General features: G+C 51.3%; 1 protein-coding gene across 8 annotated transcripts; it reads left to right on the top strand.

Annotated features, from left to right (window-relative positions):
* Nucleotides 1–822: 822 nt before the first annotated feature.
* Nucleotides 823–23,419, top strand: Pigz (phosphatidylinositol glycan anchor biosynthesis class Z). Of its 8 annotated transcripts, XM_013160295.3 has the most exons (6): nucleotides 1,000–1,153; nucleotides 11,026–11,204; nucleotides 12,024–12,550; nucleotides 18,788–19,102; nucleotides 19,721–19,917; nucleotides 21,570–23,419. In XM_013160295.3, the coding sequence occupies exons 4-6, from the start codon at nucleotides 19,014–19,016 to the stop codon at nucleotides 23,132–23,134; spliced, it is 1,851 nt and encodes a 616-aa protein (XP_013015749.2). In that variant the 5' UTR covers nucleotides 1,000–1,153; nucleotides 11,026–11,204; nucleotides 12,024–12,550; nucleotides 18,788–19,013; the 3' UTR covers nucleotides 23,135–23,419. The 8 variants fall into 8 exon arrangements, with proteins under 8 accessions (XP_005006946.2, XP_005006945.2, XP_013015749.2 ...); XM_013160297.3 differs by lacking the exon at nucleotides 18,788–19,102; XM_013160292.3 differs by lacking the exon at nucleotides 12,024–12,550 and having other exon boundaries at nucleotides 19,718–19,917.
* Nucleotides 23,420–24,238: the final 819 nt, after the last annotated feature.

The raw sequence follows: 24,238 nt of genomic DNA on the forward strand, positions 1-24,238 counted from the left end.
CCTCTCTGTCTAGCCCAGTCCTATGTCTGTAATTTTGTGTTTTGTGTTTTTGTTTTGAGGCAGGATCTCACTACGTAGCCCAGACTTCAACTTGCCGCTCTCTTACCACCTCAGCCTCCCTCATACTGGGATTACAGGCGTGCACTACCACACCCGGTTACTGTCCTATTTCTGTAAGCCCTCAGCTCCCTGCATTTGCGAGGCTGACTTGCGAACAGAGGCCTGGCTGCTCCATTCTTTGGACACTGCATAAAGTACAAGGGCGACGCCTCCCCCTGCACTCTGTGGAGTCTGGTTTCTGTGGCCACAGCTAAGAACCGTCCTCTGCTCACGCGGGAGGCCCTGGAGCTTCCTCCGCCAGGGGGCGCCTCGTCGCCGTCCCCAAACCCCGGCCCAGGACCTAGAGGCTCGGGGGCGCAGAGCTCCCGCGGGCGGACAGCACCGACCCAGGCCCGGGCTCGCAGCCCTCGCTGTGCTCGGGTGTGGTCTGCGCCCGAGGGCCCCGGGGACTGCGTCGCGCCGTGCGCACAGGGTGCGCGGACGCCTTGGGTCTCGCCTGCCCGCCGAGTGGTCCGTGAGCCGGGCGGCCGCAGGCTGTTTCTGTGGCGGTGCGTGGTTGGAACGCAGGCCCCGTGGTCGCTGAGCCAGCGCTGAAACCTTGAACAGCGCCCCAGCCCGGGACACAGCCGCTCGACAAGTGTCCTCGTGCCAAAAATGACGCTCCCCGAGCGGGATGGCCATGCGGGCGGGAGGAGCTCAAATGCTGAGGACTCCGGGGTCCCCTCCGGCTCCCCAGCTTCCAAGCAGTTGCTGAGGGTGAGATCCAGGTCCTCCGTACTGAGCTGCGTCCCCAATCCTTTTTTAAGGCTTTATTCGGAGGCAGTGTCTCGCCAGTCGCCGCGTTGCCCAGGCCGGGCTCCAGCTGGCGCTCCTCCTACCTCAGCCTCCCCGAGTGCTGGGATGACGGGCATGCGCCACCACTCCCGGCCGCTGCCCGCGGTGACCCCCGCTGGCCGCGTGACCGCGGAGACGTGCTGGGGACCCCGCCTCTCCCCTCCCGCCCCCTCCCTTCCCGCCCACTCTCGCGCTCCGGGCCTGCGCCTGGTGCAGTCCGGGACGGACGGACGCAGGTGCGGCGCAGGCAGGCAGCGCGGTGAGTCGGCCCAGCTCGGGCGCGCGGGGGCCGGAGGGGGCCGGGGCGGCGCCGCAGTCTCCGGGTTTAGCTCGGCTTGCGGGGGCCGGGCCAGCTGGTGCCTCGCGGAACCTGCGGAGGAAGCGGGGGCCGGGCGCCCGCGCTCCCTGGCGCAGAAGCGACCCGAGCGCGCCCCGCCGCGGGAAGCCCAGGCCCCTCTGCCTTCTGAGCCGGGCCTGCCAGCCGGCGCTCGTGCTAGATCCCTAACCTCCCCGCGTCTGTATCCCGTCCACGGGACAGCACATGTCCCTGCGACACCGGAGCCAGAGCTGCTGCAGAGGCCCAGCCCCCGCCTGAGCGCAGAGAGGCAGTCACTTGGCAGAGGAGTTGCCCGGGCTCCCGCCCAGATGACGGGGGAGCCTTCTGGTTGGAGACTCAGGCGCAGGGAGCCTTTGCAGGGCGACCTCGCGGCAGAACTTCGTGCTTTCCCGAAGGAGCACATCCCCCTCCTCCAGCGTCGCCTTTCACCGCAGGCGCTTGCACCTCTTGAGCCGGCTGCAGCCCTAACACCAGGGTCTCGGCCCCAGCAGGGCCGGATCCTGGAGGCCGGAGCAGCGGGGTCCCAGATTGCTAGAGATGTGGCCCAGCTGAAGGGCGGGCCTTGTCCTCTCCGCTTCTCCCTTGTGTGCGCGCGCGCGTGTGTCGCATTCTCTATTAATCTGCTTGTTCGGACCAGCAAAGAGGAGGCCACCAGCCCCAGCTCTGCCAGTGCCTTTGAGCTGCTGCAGGGCCTGGGCAGCCTAGGGGTCCAAGCGGATGAAAACAGCACCACTCGGGACTTGAGAGGCCGCTCCTCGGGGGGACCCGGGGACTGGGCCTGAGGGCTTGGAGTACAGGTGCCCCCCATCAGCCCTGGGTGCAGGCTTGGGGCCCTCCTGTGACACAGTCTTAAACCGAGGCAGGGTAGGGCCAGACCGAGGGGCCCAGCAGCTTTGTCAGGAAGAAGAGTGAAAGATGGGGACGTGGTTTGGGGACAGGGCCTGATACGATGACAGCCTCCCCCCAGCCCTGCAGTGGGCGCACAGAGACGCCGGGACCAGGCCTGGACCCGCGTCTGAAAGATCTGGCCTCCTCCGTGCCTCCCCCGGGGATGGAGACCGGGATGGGGATACGGGTAGGGTTAGGGGAGCCTCTGCTGCTTTGCATGACGGAACAGACTCGCGCCTGATTGGGGCGGTGAATGTTGGCTCCGCCCCCGGCGCTGCCCCCCCCCCCCACTCCAAGCGGGGCGAGAGCGAGCCGCAGGGGTCTCTTGCTCTAGGTGCGGTGGCGGCGTCCGGAGACCTGGTAACCCAGGCAGAGCCGGTACCGGCTCTTGGGCAGTGGGTCGGGGCGGCAAGCGAGTCCCCATGAACAGAGAGAATCAGCCGCCTGAGACGTCCTTAGGTTTCCTCTCTTGCATTTCACTATGGCCTAAGGCCATCTCGATTTACAGAAAGACGAAGCCAGGTTCCAGTGAGACACTTTCTCCCTGAGCAGGTGACAGCAAGGACTTAAGGCCTGGTTTGCTGGGTGCCATGGCGGGAGGCGGGTCTTAGTCCACATTGTCAGCAGAACCTGCGAAGAAGCTGGCTGGGGAAGGTTCGGAGGAGCAGAGGGCAACTGCAGGGTTCCCTCGAAGCCAGGCAGGGTCCTGATCCACAGAGTGGAGGGGCAACTGTGGCCTTGGTCCTGAGGGAGGTGAGCAGTCTGCTCTGGATCCCGCTTCTCAGTGGCCTTCTTCTTATGCACAAACAGAAGTGATTACCCGTTCAGCCCAGTAACTCCAGCCCTGCAAGGCTGAGGCAGAAGGATGGCCATGAATTCCAGGCCAGCCTGCCTGAGCTACATAGTGAGTTCAAGGCCAGCCCGAGCTGCATAACAAGACCTTATCTCCAAGACAGACAGACAGACAGATAACTGTTCTATCACAGGGTGGTAAAGGAGGCTACTTCCAGCTAGAAGCAACCAGTCCTGGAGCTCTGGCCATCCCAAGTCCCTGTGCTGTCACCCCTAGGGCTGAAGTATCCCGGGCAACGTCCTCCCGGGTGGCACATGCAAATTCCGATAGGGACAGATACTGATGGGGAGAAAGTATCGCACGTGGAGGAATGAGAGAGGAGGGGGGCCCTGGCTTCAGGACAGCGAACTGGGCAAACTCCATTTTCCTCACTGCTGCGAGGAGCGCGGGGTACAGGGGCCCTGCAGCAGGAGGTGATGGCTGCCCTCTGGCTGCCTGCGCTGGCTATTGAGGCAAACAGGCCTAATCCAAGCTAGTTCTGCTACCTCAGGCAAAACAAAACAAAACAGCCTGTTAATATGTCTGTGGGACAGGGATAATAATGGGCCACAGAGTTGCCGCAAGAATAAAAGGAAATAATGAGCAGACCACAATGTCCTGCACCTATAGTCCCAGCTGCATAAGCTGAGGCAGGAGTGTAGCTGGAGCCCAAGAGTTCAGAGTGACATGAGCAACATGAGGAGACTTTGTTGTTTTTGTTTATTTGTTTTGTTTTGTTAAGAGTAGAAGAAATAATTCCAGCTTTCAAGAGGCTGAGGCAAGAGGTTCTCAAGTTCAAAGCCAGCCTCCGCTTCAACAGGAGACCCTGTTTCAAAGAATGCCAGAGAGACAAAGAGAGAGAAAGCTCACAGTGGTGCTTGGAATATAAAAAGTATCCAATAAGTTCCCACACTGTTGTTATCCTGTTATTATTTATTATCAATAAATCTGAAGCTCAGAAAAGAAGCTTTCAAGAGTCACCAAGTGGAATTTGAAACTATAAACATAAACAAGATGGCCCCACTGGAGGGAGGAGAGCATTAGGACTTCCGGGACAGCTCACAGTGGCAGTGCTAGCCACCTTTTTGCGTGCTCCACGCAAGCTGGGGTGGCCCAGCTGCTCCCCTCAGTGGAGCCTCAGAGGAGGCTGCCGTGTCCTGGTTCACCCTATCCCCTGGGTGAGCCTTCATGCCACTGACAGTCCCCTTGCCAGGAACAGGTTTAAGAAGGGACCTTTGAGCATGGTAGTGTATACCTATAATCCCAGTACTCAGGAGGCTGAGGCAGAAAGGTCACCGGCCTGAGCAATTTAGCAAGGCATTGTCACAAAGTAAAAAAGAGGAGCAGGAGACGGGGGGGGGGGGGGGGGGGGGGACATTTGATGCAGTTTTGTGCGATAAGATTTGACAATCTGCTCAGGGACTTCTGGAAAAGATTTCCTTGATCTTAAGAAAAAAAAAAAGGTCTGCTGGATGTGGTGGCTCACACCTGTACTCCCAGTACTTAGGTTGAGGCAGGAGAATCGATGCAAGTTTGAAGCCAGCCTGAACTATACAGTGAGACCCTGTCTCAAAAAACCAAAATGAGTAAAGAAAGAGGTGCGATGGTGTCACATCTGGGGGCCAGGCATACACACACTATGCCACTGCTGGGCCGGAAAAGTTGCTACAGGGATCCTGCCAGGATCACGAACTCTCAGCCTCAGTAATGAATTAAAAGAGGCTGAGATTAAAATAAGAGGAGACAGTTTATCTGGAAAAAGACAGAAAATAAGGGAAGACAACTGCTCTGGAGCATCGGAAGTGAACACTTCCGATGGATTCTGTCCTCAGCGCCTTTCATTTAGGACTAGTGATTTCTCCCGCCCCCAGCTGGGCAGCTGGAGTGGTCGCCATGGGACTGGCCCTCTGGCCTCTTTGACTCTAACCTGAGCTCGTCTGTCTACATTCTTTCTGGCCATTTGATTTCTTCCTGTCCCTCCATGAGAGATGAACAGGGAGAGCCTTACAGATCTACACTTGATCTTAACTGAAAGGCTGAGAAGCGATGGGTGGGCCTCACAGAAAGGTTTCTTGGAGTTAGTGAGTCAGTAGAGGAGACACGTGTGCTTAGGTGATGCCCCTTATCTCCTTTGCATGTTACTGGGGGAGGCAGGAGGTTCATGAGTTCAAAGCCAGCCGAGGCTTCAGCAGGATATCCTATCTCAAAGAATGAGAGAGAGACAAAGAAACAGAGAGAAACTGCATGTTCCTGGCTACCGGCCTGTGTTGCCTGTCACTCTTCTCGCTAAATTCTTCGGTTAACTGTGTAACCTCATGCCTGCTCAGGTCTTTTTTGTCTCTCTCTTTACTTTTGTCTTTCTAATTTCTGGAGTCTAACTGCAGAGGCTAATTCTGCCTATAGTAAGATTTTTTTACTGATTTCTTTAATCAAGCAGTGATCCTCCTAACTCAGCCTCCTGAGTGCTGGGGTTACAAGGGTGCACCTCACACCTGGCTTAGAAACTGTTCTTATGGGACTGGAATAGCAACTGTAACCCACTGGCTCTTAGACCTCTCTACTGATGGAGTCTGATATTTGTCATAAATCTCTCCAGTTTCAACTGTAATTATTTCCAAAAGTTTGATGACTTATGAGAATCAGATTATCACAATCAACATGTTATTTCTGACCAATGAAAAACTCAAGTTGTTGTACATAGACAACAATATGTATAATATTTGTAAAACCAGTCTTGGCATTATTTTGATTAGCTGGCAACCTAAGTATATATATATATATATATATATATATATATATATATATATAACATGTGAATACAGTTGAGGAATGATAAAATATCTCTCAGCCCAGGATGGGAGCTGGGCTTTTAAGCATAATTAAAATGAATGGGTACAGAGAAATCATCCTTGTTACAGCTTACATGACTTATGATGATGATGATGAGGAGGAGGATAATGATTTTGGGGACCCTTTTATTGAGGTGTGTCAGCTGGAAGGAAGGCCAGGGTTGAAGAGAAGGACCAAGAGACATGTGCCAGTGTCCACCCATATGCTGGTTTTTTCTCTATAGTTATGATTACTTGGGGCTCCTCTGTAGAGCTGACCATCTGGCTAGAAGGAGGATACATGGTGCCCAGGACCCTTAAGTCTTGCTAGATCAGCTAGGAGATGAGTCTGAGCTCTGAGGTCTCTGCCTCAGAGTGTAGTCACTTCCGGTGGCCACCTTGGCAGCCAGGGAATGGCACGGGGGTCTCTAAAAGTGTCCTTCTTGAGGTGGCCTGGCTTTCCACAGTGGTAGAGGTGCGTTTTGTCTTTGATCTCTTCTTGGAGCCCTCAGAGTCAGATCTAGGGTCCGTTCTTTTTCAGGCCACACAAAGGCAGCCACTTTTTTGCCTCTGCTTTCTCTTCTTGGCTTTCTCCCAGTCTCAGTTATAGAATGGTAAGGAGACAGTTTTTACTAAAGTATCAAGTGAACTATCTGGAGCAAAAGCTATCTTTTATAACTTTTTCTTAATATCTGGGGCTGACTGGGTGATAAATCAGTCTTTGAGAATGATCTGTCCTATTGAATCAGGAGGTAGGGACATATGTTTTATCAATGCCTCTTGTAAATGATCTAAGAAGGCAGAAGAGTGCTTGTTTTTTTCTTGTTGAAAAATCAACAATTTAAAATAATTGAAGGGCTTTAGTTCTCTCCCTTCTTAGACCTTCAAGCACACATGCCTGAAGGTATATCCTACTCCAACCTGCTGTCTGGCTATTAGACCAACAAGGGTCACAAATAGGGGCTGCTTGGGCTCCAGGTGAACTGGTGGTTCCTCTGGCTGTCTAATCTCCTGGTCTTCTAAAATTCACAGTATTATATCCACCCCAAATATAGTAACAGCCTATAATGCTGCTTATTTCTCACTAGAAGTAAAGGTTGGATTTAAGAGTAACATTACATCTTTCCAGTCTGACTCATATGTCTGAGTGAGTCCTCCAAAGACTTCAGTGTACTTAGCAGGGTCATTTGAAAACTTTCCCAGATCTAGCTTGATCTGCTTTAGGTCATTGAGAGAAAAGTTCCAAATTGCTCATTTACTTACTGTGAAGGATGCTGTCCTTGAGGAGCTTGCATAAACTCAGCTGAAGATGGACACAGCCCTGTAGAGGTTCAGATTATACCTTCGCGAGAAGCCCCATTCTCAGGACTAGAAGGTCAAATACAGGAAACCTTAGCCTGAGTAGTAGAGGGTGAGGCTTTGATTATAGCTCGTCTATAATCCCCATGCTCAGGACCAGACGGGCAAAGTACAGGAAGCCTCAGACTCAGTAACAGCGGGCGAGCTTTGATTAAGGCTCTTAGAAACCTTGTTCTGGGGTTCCAAGGTGGGGAGGAGCAGTCACAGGCTCAGGGACAGTGGATGCCTTACGGGCCTCAGGTGTCTGGTTTTCCTGTGGCTCATATTTACATTCTGAACACAAATAAGGGCTGTTTCTTAGTGCAAAGAAAGTCTGAAGGCAATTCTGACCGTTTCCCTCATTTTTACGCAGTCTAGCTGTAAAATAGCATTATAATTAATACTTCCCTTTGCATTCCATTTCAGCTCTAAGGGGTACATATACCACTCACATGTGCAGAAAAATATCAAATGGCTCTTTTTTAATATGTAAGAGTTGAATGTCTTCCAGTGCTGAAGAATAAATTCCAGGTCAGGTGTAGCATTGCACACCTGTAATCCCAGCACTTAGGAGGCTGAAGCAGGAGGATTGCCATGAGTTTGAGATCCCTGGCTACAAAGTGAGTTCAAGGTCAGTCTGAACTGCATAGGAAACTTCTGTATCAAACACACACACATGCACAAGCACACACACACTCACACTCAAAGAATGCGTTCCAAAGGAGTAAAAGATTTTGACTTTTAGTTCCTCTTGTCTGAAATGTAAAAAGAAAGAATTGGGTACCCCCTTTAATTTCTATTTGATTTCTGTACCCTCATTGCATCCCTCAAGTCAGTTCCACTCCAGGACAGGTGGACACCATCAGGAGAGAGACCAGAAGACAAAATTCGACCAGGCTATCCACCCTTGCACTGATATACAGTTTTGTCTTACCAAAGCTCATGTATTTAGTCCTTTGGGGGCCTTTTTTCCCCCTACTAGACAGGGTCTTGCCATGGAGTTCAGGCTGGCCTTGAACTCACTGTGTAGCCCAGGATGTCCACAAACTCATGGCAATCCTCCTGCCTCAGCTTCTCAAATGCCTGGATTACATGTGTGCACCACCATGCTGAACTTGTAGGCACTTTTATAAGCATATGTTATAATTGGTCTCAACTCTGACAGCCATGTTTAAAGAAGGAAGCCCTGGTTTGTGTTAAATTATTTGTTTTTTAATCTTTGAAAGAGGATATATACCAAAGAGTGAGTTGGAAGTAGTTGGAGACTCCTCAGCCTGCAAAGAAGATAAGCTCTAGAGATAGGAGCAACAAGTGACAAGAAATCCCACCTCAGACCCTAGGGCAATTCCCCACGACATGTGTGTTGTCCACCTCATCACTTATGCAACCTTTCCTAGCAACAGGACAAGGCTATGCTTTATTTAAATTTTTATATTTAAATATTTGATATTTGGAGAAGCAGTCTAACAACAAAGAAGTATTAAAGTAAACTCAAAAGCTTAGGGAGAATTTCTAGGTCAACAGCAGAGAGATGAGAGGCATGATGCATAAGTGGAGAGTTTTCTGTGGTTGAGAGCCAGTTTCCACTTAGGGGCCTTTGAGTGTCCACCAGAGAGCAGCGTGGCCATGACCCCTCGGTTGCTCTCAGTTTCTGTTGGTCGGCACAATCAGAGCTCTGTCTCCAGAAAGGATCCAGCCGCCTGTCTGGTCAACATTCCATTGCCCATTGGCTTCAATGGGGACTCACCAGAAGATGCTGGGGAAATCTGTCCTCTGCTTTACGAGTGGCAGCTGCTCTGAGAGTGTTTACCTAGCCAGCAGGATGACCAGTGTTTGTCAAAGTTCTGTAAGGGATAGGTAAAAGCCAAGCAAGATCATTACCTAAAGCTTTATAAGTTTATAACAAAGATGTCAAAGTCCACAGCTTCTTATCAAAGTATTTTTCTCCTATACACGTATATGATAACTAGACCTAGGAGGGAAGAGGGAAGGTTGGAGATCCTCCCTTAGGCTAAATGTGTTTGGTCCCATGAGTGTGGTGCCTTGGAAATAGCTCCTTCTGGTTTCACCCAGAAGTCAGTTCTTTCCACCGTGTCTCAGGTTCAGCCTCCTGAAGGAGACCGTTGTCCAGAACACTGAACCAGGACCTGGGTTTTATGTGTGTTCTCCTGGATGGGCAAAATTTTGATGTCTCATCTGACCCAGAGCCTGGGTATGTGTCCTTCATCTGAGATGACTCTCTGTCTATGGGCTTAACTAGTTGTAGGAGAAAATGTTGGGGCAGTATAGAGTTCTCTTTCTCATCTTACCTGCTTCAAAAAAGGGGAAGTGCAGAGTGGCAGGAAAAGATAGAAATGAGATGAGAGAAAGGAAGTCTTTTCTTCTTGTGCTCACAGTGAATTATTGAAAAACTTGCCCATGAGGCATCATTCTCAGCCTGGGAAGCAGATAATGGGGAGTCTCAAGAGCTAAGTTTGCCTCCTCACCAGCAGAAGACCACCCAAGCAAGGAAACTGAGGCATAACTGGGTCAATATTTCCTCTAGAGTATAGAGACGGATCAGGGTCAATCTGTCCCAGTGAAACCTGTCCTCCAAGTCTTACGAATGGCTACCAACCTAGTGTTTTTACCTGGTGGAAAGAGTCTTGTGGTTTAAAATAGGCATGTATATTTTCTAAATATGAACTGGGAGCTGGATGTGGCACACACCTGTAATTGCAGCACTCAAGAGGCTGAGACAGGAGGATCACTGGGAGTTTAAGGCCAACCTGGGGTACAAAGTGAGTTCAAGACCAGCCTGAACTGTATAGCAAAATCCTGTCTCAAAAAGACAAACAAATAAATACAAACTAAATTTTATAGAAAGACCATTTTATAGCATTTCATGTCAAAATCTACTAGGGAGAACTTTAAATACAATTTTTCTAGTGCTGCTAAGATAACAAACCACAGCAGTCAAACAGGTCAAACAAGGAACACTAGTAAATTTATTAACTAAGTCTAAGCTAAGCATATTCAGAAACAAAACAAGAATAAAATGCCCTATCAAAGAAACGTCATAATCTTATAACTTTCCTATGTTCTCAACTAAAATTTATCATTTTTTTATCGGTACCAGGGATTGAACTCACAACCGCGCACTTGCAAAGCAAGCGCTTATGCTGCTGAGCTAAATCCCCAGCCCCAGAAATTTATCATTATTTTTAAAAAATTATATGAGACAAAAGGCATGAGCAATTATAAGCAATGACCAAACACATAACATAAAAATTTGAAGCATAAAATTTTTAGTTATCTGAATGAATCACAATCCAGAATCACAATCCACAATCCAGAATCCACAATCCAGAAACAAAAGCAAACTCTTACCTTCATCCAGTTATCTTGGTGGGACCTCCAAATGATATAGGGAAAGAAACTCCCAATCTGCTAGATATCCCGTATGAGTTTTTGTTCTCTAAAACCAAGGAATGAATTCTAGGAAAACAGAGGTTAAGAGCAGAAAATATTCACTGGGGAAAGAAAGCTTCTGTCTGAAAAAGGAGGGATCCTGAGGGAGTTGCTCAGGACCTGCCTTCTCAAAGGGTTTTTATAGAGCAAAACCATGAGGTGAGTCGGGTCCACGATAGGGAAAAATGGGAGATCACAAGGTGGGCATGAGGGGGGGACAAAACTATGGTCAATCAATAAGATTACAAGCATAATTGCTCAGGTAATACTGATGAAATGGGGAAGCAAGTCACACAGCAAGCAGGCAGGAAACGCAAGTGGGGCTTTTCCTGGAGGGGGCGGGTCAGCGGCTCTCCCTGGCTTTCCCAAGGTGGTGACCTCTATTTAGAACATCACTCACTGCTGCTTCTCCTTAGGGAAATAACCTGTGTGCATTGATTTCATCTTTTGTCTTGCAGTCTGGCCCTCAGCAGATGTGTCTGTGTCTCTCCCGTGGTTGCAGTGCTGTCTCCTGCATTGGCTCCTTAGAGGGTCCAGCCCCATCTGACAGCCTATAACATCTCTACCTAACTTAGCTGCCTATAACACGATGAGGCAGGAAGATTGTTGTGGATTCTAGGCCTGCCTGCGCTGCAAAGTGAGTTGAAGGCCTGCCTGAATCGCATAGTAAAACCCTGTCTCAAAAAGATTAATTACAATAAAATAAAATAAAACAAAAATAAATAAAGAGGTACATAAAAAGTAAAAGGGGGACAATCCCTTCTCCATAGCTGGTGACTGCACAGGTTACCAGGGAGCTAGCTGCTTGCTGTCATCCTCCACTGATGTCATCTGTCCCGAGAGCACTGGGACTGTGCGTTTTTCCCCTCACAGCCAGAAAATACACAACTTCCCACACAATTCTCCATCCCCGAAGCAAGGCAATGCAGGCCTCTAGACTCTGAGACGTGGGTCAGCATCCCAACCCTTAGGCAGCCCAGCCCCAACAGAGATCATCAGGTCGAGGCCAGCCTGGGCTACACAGACCCTGTCTCCATGGATTAAATACATAAGGCAGAACAGCTGGACCATGGGAAATGGCCTCTGACTGACCTTCCAAATGGCTCCCTTCCAATGTCTTCCTCTGTTCTGTGTTCCTACTTCTGTCTCCTAGATACAGTTGCTTCTGCTTGATGCATTTCCTGTAGAATTTTTTTCCTTTTATTTCTATTTGTGCATGTTTGCAGTATCTAATGTTTACATTCATGGTGGCTTTAGAATTCTCCAAGGATCCAGTTGGGATGATCTTTCAACTTTGTTTACTGAAAATATCTTTTAAAAAAATTTTCTGGGTATAGAAGATAAATCAACAGTAATTTTGGTAGGGATCAAATTCATGACCTTGTGCTTGCCAGGCCTGTGCTGCGGAGCTAAATCCCTGGCCCCACCAACAGTGCTCTTTTTTCCGTACAAATAGCCTCATCCTCAAGGACATATTGCCTGATGCCATTACTGGTACCAAAGGAGAGGCCAACAGGAAAAGAATCTGAAGACCAGTGTGGCAGTGCTCACCTGTAATATTCGCACTCAGGAGGCTGAGGCAAGAGAATCATTGTGAGTTTGAGGACAAGTTGACTGCATTGCAAGACTCGGTCTGAAAACAGAAACAAACAGCAATGACAACCAAAAAACAAAACTACAGGGAAAATACAGGACGATACAAGGAAATCCCAAGGCACACTGGAAAGTAGCTGGACTTGGGCTGCTTGGGAAGAGTGTGAGCAGCCAGAAGTAACTCTCCAGACAGTCTGCCGCCTCGGAGACAAGCCTGCCAGTGCACAGCCACCTTTGGAACTCAGTCAGGTTTCATAGGACGGCACTGTGGCCGTGAGAATTTGCACTGTGTCTCCACAAGCATGGAGCAGGACAGGACACCAGGTCGCTCTAGAGGAAAACCTGTTCTTCCCAGCCCTGTTGACCAAGGAAAACAATCAGCTGAGCAAGGTGACACACATCTGTGATCGCACATCTCAGGGGGCTGAAGCAGGAGGGTTGCAAATTCAAAGCCAGCCTTGGCAATATAGCACAACCCTGTCTCAAAATAAAAATTTAAAAGGCCAAAGATGTAGCTTATTGTGAAGGTCCTTGTTTCAGTCCCCAGCACCAGAAGGAAGGAAGTGGTCAGACTGCCCTCACAGAGGCAAAACTCAGTTTTGCTGTTGCAAGGCTAAAACCATTTTTAGTGTTGCAAGGAGCAGCCCGGCCAAGGGCACAGGCTTAGGCAGAGGGAGTAGTAATTGGAGGTCACAGTAAAAGTGGGTTGCAAGACTATAATTTGGCTACGCTAGAGCCTGAGGCAGGAGGATTACAAGTTTGAGCCCAACCTGGGCAACTTAGGGAGACCCTGTCTCAAAGTAAAAAATTAAAGGACGGGGGGACAAAGTTCAGTGCAAAGGGTCTGTGTTCAGTCTCTGGTTTCCCACACACACAGTGGAAGGTAGCGTCACTGTGCAGAATGGACAATTTGTTTGGCTGTTGTGCTCAAACAATGAGAGACCACACCATGGCAAGAAAAGTAGTGGTTTAGAGAAAGAAGTTGTGTTTTGTTTTGGTACCAGAATTGAACTCAGGCGGCCACTGAGCTATATCCCTGGTGAGAAAAAGTTTTATTGCAAGCGGGATACAGCAGTGAATGGCCCAGGGTCCCTTTATTCTGGTTCCCTTTATTTCCCCACATTTCCTGGCCTTTACGGTGCTCTACGTTCTGCTTCTGCAGATGCATGAATGAAGAGGATCAAATTAAAGGCATCTGGCCTGGCAAGCATAAGGTTGTGAGTTCAATCTCCATTACCAAAAAAAAAAAAAAAAAAAAAAAAAAAAAAAAAAAGAGCATCTGGGTAGTCACTGCTTATTCTCTGCTGGGGTGGCAAGCTCAGCTCCCCACCATCCCCCCACTCCTGTCTGCCTAGCTTCTCTCCCTCCTGGAGCAGTAATAGCTCCTGATTCTAGAGAGGTGCCATTAAACTCCTTTCTCTCTGTGGGTGGGTGCTCAGTCCAGGGCTCCCGGGAAGTATTCTCTTGCTGGCCCAGTTGGTAGCCCTTAGTTCCCAAAGTCATCTTCAGGTTTACAGCCTCAGAGCAGGAGGATGAAGTTAAGGAGGCGGGATCCAAACTGGAGAAGGAGAAGGAGAAATAGAAGTGGTTCCAGGAACGGCAGCAGCCAGGAGGACAGGGAAGGTATCTCGCTGGTGCCATCCCCTGATGCCACTGCACAGGTCTTATGGTTCTGGCTGGGAGAGACTCTTAAGAAGGTGGCCTGGTTAAAGATGTTGTGGGTCCCTGTCTTCACCTAGCCCCTTTCATTAACCCAAAAGTGAATGGCTGATTACTGCTGCATAGGACACACATTCACACATACTCTCTGGCCACTATTACATCTAACCCTGTCCAGTGTATGGAATCACAGAGGCCACAGAATTGGGAGAAGCAAGGAGGTCTTGCAGGTTTGCATTTGGCTGTTTGGCTATATTTCAACCACAGTGGACACAGTGGCCATGGTGACTGCATTGGAGATGGTTCCCCCACCATGGGAAGCCCTTCTCAGACCTTGGAGGGGTGTGGTGGAGTTTACATTTGTAATTCCAAGGAAAAGTTATTGGAATTCCATCAGTCATTCTAATCTACCACTTCCAGTGCAACCCACAGTGAGAATAAAGAGATAAATGGGGCCTGGGGATTTGGCTCAGCAGCATAAATGCCTGCCTTGCAAGCAGGCAGTCGTAAGTTCAATCCCCAGTACCGATAAAAAGGAAAAAGACAAAAAAAAAAAAAAAAAAAAAAGAATAAAGGGATAAAAATATATCTGTAGTTGCAGGGAGCCAAGGGGTCCTAAGTCCAGTCAGAACAATGGCTAACTGGAACAAAGGCCACGACCCAGGACCGAACTTGGGTTTTATTAATTCATGAAGAGAGGCATGGTTCTGGGATGAGTGACCGTGAGAGTGGAGGGAAGTTCGCGGGTGCTGTGGGCTGGGCTGGGTGGGAGGGGAGACAGCACCTCCACAATACCAGAGTGGGAGAGATGCAGAAACAGTAATCCGCTTAGCACAGTTTGAGGGAGTATCTTATGTTTCGGGGTCACTGCTTCAGCTTTATGTGTGGTCTTCATGCCCTGAGACATGATTCTTTCTCAAGCCTCAGCCTCACTGGGCCTGCCCCACAGATACAAGCTGGGAGTTACAGGCAGACACCACTGACCTATAGCTTTGCTTTAAAGACCACATCAGCGCCCCAGCTGCACCCATTTGCATTGCTGAAAGCCAATTAAGGGAATAAAGAAATATCCTAGCCAGCTCTGTACATAGCAGTACACAGAAACAGGGCCTGGGTTAGCCAAAATGGAGAAAAACGTTCTTCTTTTGAAGACAGCCATCCGAGTGGTCCTCCACCTCCCCTCCAAGAGGCCAGAGACTCCACCAAGGCTGTCACCCCTGCCACCACTAGAAGACCCACCATCCTGTGTTGACACCCACCTTGGTTTTGGAAGGTAGTGTGATTCTGTTGGGGGTCACAGCCAGGCAGGTCACTTCCCTGCAGTAGGACATATGCCCTGCCTGCACCTGTGGTCATAACCGCAGTAGCAAGTGCTGAGTGGAGCTGAGTTCAGAGGGCATGAACACTAGACCCTGACCCTGGGTCCAGGGTCTCTTTGCTGGTGGAGTGTGGACGTCTGAAGGGCTGATTATAGATCCCCTCCACCAGGTGGGGACTGAAGGGCCTGATCTCTGGGGACTACATACACCTGGCGAGGCAGGAGCTGACACAGGGGCCCCCTGTACCCACCCTGCTATACCACTGCAGGACCTCCCCGCTTCTCTGGATTCTCTGATAGGGTTGATGATCAAGATCAAGACTGCACTCTGGCAATGCACGGGAAGAGCAGTTCCTCCATCCTGCAGCATGGTAACTGCCAGGGCTGGTTTTGACCAGGATGACTGCCAGACACCTTGATCTAGTACAACAGATGAACTTGGCTATGGGGCACATGGCTACTGGGAAGGTGACCAAATTGTCACTGCTACCAGGCATTGTGGGTTCCAGGGAAAAGGGAAGTAGTCCCTGCCAGCTCGGTTTCCCAGGGCATCGAACCTGTTAGATAATAAACAGAGGGGAGTCCGTGGGCTCTTCCAGCTGAACTAGGTTGGAGGAGTTCAGGTGCTTCTGAATGGTGTGCGCATCAGGCAGGGAGGTGGTGTTCATTCACATGTCCCTGAGATTTGGGGCCATGAGCCCTGTTTTAGCACAAAGGCAATTAGTGAAGTTGTAACCTTGCTGTATAGGAGAAGTTATTTGTATCCACGTATTAGAGGGATCAGCCTCTAACCCTGCAGCCCTTCCAGCCAGAGAGAGCAGGAGGGAAAGAGAAAAGAGCAATCCAGCAGTCATCTTCGGACCTCAGGGCCCAATCTACTCACCAGAACAGTAGCTCCAGCCCCCAAGAAGCTGACAGGTCAGAAAGCACCGTGAAGAAGCAGAATCAGGAGCCCAAGAAAATTAATACAGGACGGGCTAAGTCAAAGACCCCTATCAATGATCACCAGTGAGCCTCGGGAGTCTTTTTGAAAAGCAGCCGGAGCCTGCCAAGGGTTCACAGGAGTGGGCTGCGAAACTGTCGCCCTTGGCCCTGTGGAGGGCCCTCGACTTGGAATTTTTTTTTTTTTTTTGTCTTTTTCATTTTTTATTTTTATTTTTTTTTTTTTTGTCTTTTTCATTTTTATCGGTACCGGGGATCGAACTCACGACCCCCTGCTTGCAAGGCAGGTGCTTATGCCGCTGAGCTAAATCCCCGGCCCCTCGACTTGGAATTTTCAGTCCCCTCTCTGGGGTTTTAAGTTGAATGCAAAGGATCCAGGAGTTGTGTCTCTGGCTGCCGAGGGAGTGGAAAGGTCCCTCCCTGATGGGCTTAGGGCTAGGTGAACACTCAGGCAGGACCTCCGACAGCAGAGGCCAGGCCTCTGCCTTCCGGAACCAGGCAGAGAAATGACACAGTGAATGGGAGCAATCACTTCGGGTCTCACAGGAAGTCACTGGTAAGGAAAGGGCTCCCAGGCATTTCACAGGGGCTTCCTCCTGCTGCTTGGAGAGTGTTTCTCAGCCTCAGGAGGGTGGCAGGCAGGACCAAGGCGGTGTGTGAGCTTGCAGAAGTGGGTTTTTAAGGTACCACCTTCCTAATGGTGGGGGTCTCCATGCATAAGGAAGATGGTACTGGATGCCAGTGCCACACAGACCCCTAAGTCACAAAGGCCCTCAAGGAAGGCCCACTATCACCCTGGAGGCTGAGGGAAAGCCCAAACCCGGGACATTCCCATGAGCCTGAGCTCAAACCACCTTGTCCTGTTCTATGTCCTACAGGGAAAGCCCTGTCAGCCCTGTAAATGTGGAGCTGTGCTCCCTGGGCTTTTGGCTGAATCTCTCTGGCAGTCTGCCCAAGTACCATTCCCTGTGTATGCTGGGGAGCCCGTTGGTGAGACAGAATCGTTTTAGGGTTGTTTCTCTCATTTATTTATTTATTTATTTATTTATTTATTTTTGAAACAGGGTTTCACTGTGTAGTTCAGACTGGCCTTGAAACACAGTGATCCTCCTTCGTCAACCTCCCTAGCAGTGGGGTTACAGGCGTGCACCACCACGCAGGGCTCAGAATTGTTTTATTTTGACAAATCTCATATCCCTGAATCACCAGCGAGACTGTCCCTTTGAGCCCTTTTCTAAGAAACAACTAGTTATCACCAGGCGCCGAGGCACAGGCCTGCAATCCCAGCACTAGGGAGGCTAAGGTAAATTCGAGGTCAGCCTGGGCTTCAAAGTGAGTTCAAGATCAGCCCAAACTGCATGATGAAACTGTCCCAAAAAGACCAAAAAAAGATAAACAGTAAAAGGACCACCGCCCCCACCCTCACCCCCACCCCCCCGGCGGAGGGGTGTCTTTAGTACCCCCCACTGGCCAGCAGTGAGGAGGACGGGCTTTATCTCCTTCTTTGTTTCCGGCCTGAGGGCTGGAGAGTTAGGCCCCGGTCCAGCGCCAGCAGACTCAGCGCGGGCGCGTTCAGCTTTGATCTCACTCGGATCCCAGTTCCCAGAGGAGTGGGTTCAGCACAGCCGCAGGCGGAGGGCGATCTTGCGCAGACCGTTTGGCCATCTGCGGTGAATGTCACTATCACAAAAGGCTCGCGTCCTCTGCTCCCCTCTGGTGGCCTCTGTGCGTATTACAGCCACTTCCCCGAGCCCAAGCACTGTCCTACGCGCTGTTCAATCTCCTGACGACCTTTGAGGGGAGACGTCGCAGCCCTTAGGAAGTTTCTTCCTCCCAAATGACAGTACGTGCATGAGGAACCTAGTGGGCATGCTTGGACGTCTGCATGGATTTCCTTGTTGGGTCTGGGGCTCGGCTCTGCCAGCAGGGCACTGGTCACCAGGAAAAGCGGTCACTACCCCGAGCAACAGCTCTTGCGTTTCCACGTGTCCTGTCTTCCTAGTGCCGATTTCCATGAAGGAGCGCCCATTTGGACAAAGGCTTAGGTCAGGCTTGCTCAATGGCCCCAGGACCTTTGCCCCTGGGGATATACCGCCTTTAAGTAGTTTTATTTGCAGTGCCCTGACTCCAGCACCACAGGTCTCCAGCATCTCTTATTTACAGTTCTGTGCTTGCAACTGGCCTGCCCAGGCTCCTCAGGAAATAGGGGAGCCGAAGCAGATTTGAGTTGAATCTCAGGCTCTTCTGGTAGCATAGCCTAGTACTGTATTACTCGGTCACTGGAAACACAGCCACTGCCCTCGGAGAATGGCAGCCCAGCGGCCCAATCTGACACAGAGGTCTGACTACTTCTCCACACCCAGGAATCCATAATTCATAAAATTCAGTGATCCCCAGAAATCCTGACTTGTCTTAGGGTCTGAGGAGCAGAGAACAAAGTTATGGGTTCTATTGATTCTTTTCCCAGGGCTCATGTCCCATTTGAAATACTCCTAAGTATGGTACAGAAGTCACACAGTTGAACCGGCTGGGTGTGGTGGTGCATGGCTGTATCCTAGCACTCAGGAGGCTGAGGCAGGAGGGTCAATGTGAGTTCAAGGCCAGCCTGTAAGTCAGTTCAAGGCCAGCCTGCACTGCATAGCAAAACCCTGTCTCAAAAAGGCAAAAACTAACAGCAACAAAACCAGCTTATATCACCTCTGTGTCAGGAAATTGAAGAGCGCCTGAGTCCCATCGTCACGGTCCTTTTCAATGGGAGCGCAGACCGAGAAGTCATCTGCATTTCTGAAGGACTTTCCCTGTGGACAAGAGGACTGAAGGACATCTTGGGCCAAGGCCTGCTCAGAAAGATGTGGGACGTCAGGAAACCCCAGGGCAGCACAGCCCAGGTCAAGGGTGAGGTCTGCAAAAGTGGGAGGATCTTCAAAAGCAAAGATGAACTGTGGGTCTGAGTGGAAAGGGCTGAAGAAAGCTTATTTATTTATTGGTACCAGGAATCAAACTCACGACCTCGAGCTTGCCAGGTAGGTGTTTGCCACTGAGCTACATCCTCAACCCCAGAAGGCATCTTTTAACTCCAAAACTGGAAAACCACTAGCGTCCACTGGTAGAGGGGACAATAAAGTATGGGGTTAGGGACCACCAGGGGCAAAGGGACAACAGCTTGATTTATGAGTCTGAGGTCCTGGACCAGCCTCCGGGCTCCATTGGTCACTGGTACTCCTTGAAACAATTAAACTGCTGGGTGGTGATTTTTAGAGGACCCCCCCACACACATACACACACATTAGCGCTCTGAGGGGTGAGGGGCCTAGCAAGGGGCAGAGAACTGAGAGAGGGTCCCACCAGTAGCCAACAGGAAATTAATGGAGGTGCCCCCCCACGATTCCAGTACCACCCTGCCCCATTCAGCTTTTATTTCTGTGGATCCAGAGTTCTTAGAGACAACTGCATGGTTATATAACTTTTTTTTTTTTTTGAGACAGTGTCTAGCTATGTATTTTGGGCTATCTTTGAACTATTGTAGCACATGCTGGTCTCAAACTCCTGGCAATCCTCCTGCCTCAGCCTCCGAAGTGCTGGAATTACAGGCATGCATCACTGTGTGTGGCTAGTTTACATTCTGATATCACTCTCAGCAGACATAGACCTAAGGACCAGCAGAGCAGTGACGCCATGCCGGCCTCTCAACCCACTGTTCAGCAGCAGCTGAACCCGGAGTGGGTGGCCAGGACGTTCTGGGGAGGCCTCAGCGTGCTCCGAGTTCTGTGGTGCCTGCTCCCGCAGACGGGCTACGTGCACCCTGATGAGTTCTTCCAGTCGCCGGAGGTCATGGCAGGTAACTCCCCATGCGTGGCTGGGGCAGAGCTGTGGTGGGGAAGACGATGCCCATGGGTGTAGGTGACCACAACACACACCAGGCTCCTGGGTGTTCTCCTGTTGGGACCCACAGGTCATTCAGAGTGGAACTGGGCTTGGCACTCTCCACGGGGCAGTTCTAGTTGGGCTTTCCCAGGAGCTTGGGAAATTGGCACACAGATGCCATCTGATGAAGCTTTTCCTCTTAGCTTCAAAGGAGGGAGGGTCCCATAGACAGGCTGTTCCCTGGGCAGAACTGACAGATCGGTGGCGGGTGGGGTGCAGCATGGGGTGCTCTCAGAGGCTCCGGACAGGTGGCTTCCTCTTCATGGTGCAAGGTAGCTGCCTGTGCTCCAGTTGTCATGTCTTAAAACAGTTCACGCCTACTCCCTTAGGGTCACATTTTGCAAATTACAGGCTTTCTGTCCATCCACTGTTCAAAGTGTCTCATATAACTACATCTTATCACCCAACCTTTGTTGCAAAGGAAGTTGAGAAATACAGTGTTTATATTTCCAAACATCCAGCTGAAGAAACTAATGGCAAAGGGGAAAACTGGTATTTTCAAGGCCTCCGGCTTCCTCTGCAGGGGGCTCAATAGTTAGATTTGGTTTTGAAGTTACAAAGTTCAGTCTTTTTTTCCAATGCATTTTTTGTTTTGTTTTGTTTTTGTTTTCTAAGACAGGGTCTTACTACATAGTGCAAGCTGGCCTTAAACTCAGTGTGTATTCCAGGCTGACCTTGAATTCTTGGTCATCCTCTTGCCTCAGCCTCCTGAGTACTGAGTACTTACAGGTGTGTGCCACTATGCCTGGCCAGGAGTACCAGAAGGAAAACTAAAGTCACACTTGGTTGTACCCCATACTCACCACTCTCCTGAGTCACAGTCACTGTCACTGAATGAGGTCTGACTCTGACTTGGAATTCTATAAGGAGCAGAGCACCCCAGCTCCTTCCCTTGGCCTGTCTTGGGTCCCGTCACTTCCTGCCCATCCTCAGGGACCTCACCACCCTAGCACAAAAAGCAGCACAAACCGAGCAGTTTAGCCTGGCACACATTTGTAGCCTCGGTTCTTCAGGTTAGAAATCCTGTACACGGCCTCTACTCAGAGAATCCGAAGGCTGAAATCAAGGTGTAAACGGGGCATGGTGGTAGACGCTGCAACCCCAGCACTCAGGAGGCAGAGGGAGGAGGAGAGATTTGAGTTCAAGGCCAGCCTGGGCTACGCTATCTCAATGCAAAACACAGAACAAAAACAAGAATAGAAATCAAGATTCAGGCAAGGCTGGGTCTGTCTGGAAGCCCTAAGGGAAAACATCGGCTTGCAAAATTCCTGTCCTTGGCGGAATTCCATTCACTTCAACTAGGGGACCATGGCCCTTATTTCCTTGGCATCAGCTTCCAGCCCCCCCCCCCATCCCTTGCCAGCAGCCTGTCCATGTTATGTGCAGCAGGGACATCAAAGCCTTCACCTGCTGGGGACAGGGCTGTTAGAGGGCTGGTGACATTAGGTCAGCCAGGGGCTGGAACATGAGAGGATTAGAATCACACACATCAAATGCCCCTGAGATCGGGACCCAGGGATGCACAGGCTCCTGGCGCAGGCTCACTGGCCTCTCTGATCTCCGCAGAGGATGTCCTGGGCGTGCAGGCCACCAGGCCCTGGGAGTTCTATGCCAGCAGCTCCTGCCGCACCGCGGTCTTCCCACTGCTCACCTCAGGCTCTGCCTTCTGGGTGCTCCGACTCTGGGAGGAGCTAGGGCCGTGGCCAGGCCCTGTGAGCGGCTATGCACTGTTGGTAGGGCCCCGGCTCCTCCTCACTGCTCTGTCCTTTGCCCTGGACCGGGCCGTGTACCACCTGGCCCCGCTGTGGGGCGCAGATCGCTGGCGAGCACTGGCCCTGCTATCCGGTTCCTATGTCACCCTGGTGTTCTACACTAGGACCTTCTCCAACGCCATCGAGGGGCTCCTCTTCACGTGGTTGCTAGTGCTGGTGTCCCCTCATGTGACATGGGGCCTCACACCCACGAAACCTGCCCCAGTCCCATGGTGGCACAGCTGGCTTCTTGGGGCCATGGTGGCTGCTGGCTTCTTCAACAGGCCCACATTCCTGGCCTTCGCGCTGGTCCCCCTCCTCCTCTGGGGACTGCGTGGATCCCGGAAGCCCAGTGTCAAGTCCCTGGCCTGGGAGGCCGTGACACTACTCCCTGGAGCAGCCCTTGCTGCTGGGGTCTTTGTGGCTGTGGACAGCTGGTACTTCTCCAGCCTTTCCAGGTCTAGCAGCCTGGTCCTCACCCCTGCCAACTTCCTGCGCTACAACCTGGACCCCCAGAACCTCGCCAGACACGGCACACATGCGCGGCTGACTCACCTGGCCCTCAATGGCTTCCTGCTCTTTGGGGTGCTGCATGCCCAGGCGCTGCAGGCTGCATGGCAGCAGCTGCAAGCCGGCCTCCAGGCGTGGGCACAGATGGGCCTGGTGAGAGTGCAGGGTGCCTGGAACCTGCTGTCCAACCCCCGGGCATCCCTTCTCCTTCTCTACTTCGTGCCTCTGGTCCTGCTGTCCGCCTTCAGCCACCAGGAGGCTCGGTTCCTCATTCCCCTCCTCATCCCCCTGGTCCTGCTGTGCAGCCCACGGACCCACCCGATGCCCTGGAAGGGCACCCTGGTCCTCTTCAATGCCCTTGGTGCCCTCTTCTTTGGCTGCTTGCACCAGGGAGGCTTGGTACCCGGCCTAAGGGTCCTGGAGCAGGTGGTCCATGCCCCCGTGCGCCCAGGCCTGCCGACCCACTACACGCTTCTGTTCTCGAGTACCTACATGCCCCCCCAGCACCTCCTGCACCTCCCGGGCCTCGGGTCATCTGTGGAGGTAGTGGACATGGGTGGGAGCAAGGACTGGGTCCTGTGCCAAGCTGTGAAGAACTTCACCAGACAGCCGGCTTGCCAGGGGGCTGGCGGGCCATGGCTCTGCCGCCTCTTTGTGGTGATGCCTGGGACCACCAGGCACGTCGTGGAGAAGTGCAACTTCCCCCTCAAGAACAAGACGCTGGTGTTTCCCCACCTAACCCTGGAGGACCCCCCTGACCTGGCCTCCCTGCTGAGTAGGGCTTGGAGGGACCATTTGAGCTTGCACATTATGGAGCTGGAGACGCCTGACAGTAAGACACAGCAGTCACTGCCCAAGGGGCAGCTGTAAAAGGGCCCCTCTGGCTGGGTTGGACATAAGACAGGGCTGGTCCCCCTGCATTGCCACTGCCACCTCTCCCAGGCATGGCCATTGCTGTTCTGCCTTCTGGGGGAGCCCATGCTCTTCTCAGACACCCAGATCTGAACTGTGACAGTCCTGATGCTAAAGTCCCAAAGAACCCTGGTGTAACCAATGGCACCTAGTATCTGTCCCTACCCTACTGCTTTCAGCCACTGTTCATGTTTTAAATATACAGCTGTCCCTAGTTGTGAATAAAAGGCAATATGCCAATGACGTCCTTGAGTGATCTTTCCCATAATGTCATACCTCTCATTGCCTTGACAAATCTTTGGGCTTCCCAGGGCCGATCTGGCCTTCCAGGAACCTGGAAGGGTGTGGTAGAGAACAAAGGGCTCCAACTCAGGGGACGCCGGTTCAAGTCCCTGGTCTGCCACTATGATCTAGAAAAGGCCCCTTCACCACCTCACTCCCCTCCCAGTCTGTACCCAGATCAGAGCATCTCTGAAGTGTCTTCCAGCTAACACTGGGTCATTCCTCGGGTCCCCTGCCTTAACAGGCTCATCTCTCACAAATCTCTTTAGCCAAAGAAGTGGATGGTTGCATTTTAATGGCACATTGATGTCTGCTGCCAAAGTTTGTTTTGCACTAAAACAAGTCATTCTGGAAATCTCCCCACTCACTTCTTTTGTCCCTCAGAGATGGGAGGAAACTCCACCCATTTCTGCATCTTGTCCTTAAGAGTCAGTCTCACAGTTGGGCATGGTGGGGCAGCCTTGTAATCCCAGCACTCTGGAAGGCTGAGGCAGGAGACTGAAGTTTGAGCTCAGCCTGGCAACTTAGCAATTTAGTGGGGCCCTGCCTCAAAAATAAAAGCCTGGAGATGTAGCTCCATTTGAAGGTTCTAGGTTTTCCAGTACCCTCCCCCTTCTCCCAAAATAAAGGTTTTCCTTGCCAGGCATAATGGCACATGCCTACAATGCAGGCACTCAGTACTTGGGAGGCTGAGGCAACAGGATCATCCCAAGTCTGTGGCCAGCCTGGGCTACGAAGTGAGTTCAAGACATGGCAAGGCCCAAAGGTTTGGAGGCAGGA

The sequence above is a fragment of the Cavia porcellus genome, unplaced genomic scaffold (assembly GCF_034190915.1).
Source record: "Cavia porcellus strain 051 isolate PalLab524CR breed Dunkin Hartley unplaced genomic scaffold, mCavPor4.1 scaffold_14, whole genome shotgun sequence".
NCBI lineage: Eukaryota > Metazoa > Chordata > Mammalia > Rodentia > Caviidae > Cavia > Cavia porcellus.

Excerpts from the sequence above, each read along its gene's own strand:
- Pigz (XM_013160292.3), top strand. The coding sequence starts at position 19,014 with ATGAACTGTGGGTCTGAGTGGAAAGGGCTGAAGAAAGCTTATTTATTT. Across the intron at positions 19,103-19,717 it reads CACGACCTCGAGCTTGCCAG|CAGACATAGACCTAAGGACC; the intron begins GTAGGTGTTTGC and ends TATCACTCTCAG. Across the intron at positions 19,918-21,569 it reads GTCGCCGGAGGTCATGGCAG|AGGATGTCCTGGGCGTGCAG; the intron begins GTAACTCCCCAT and ends TGATCTCCGCAG.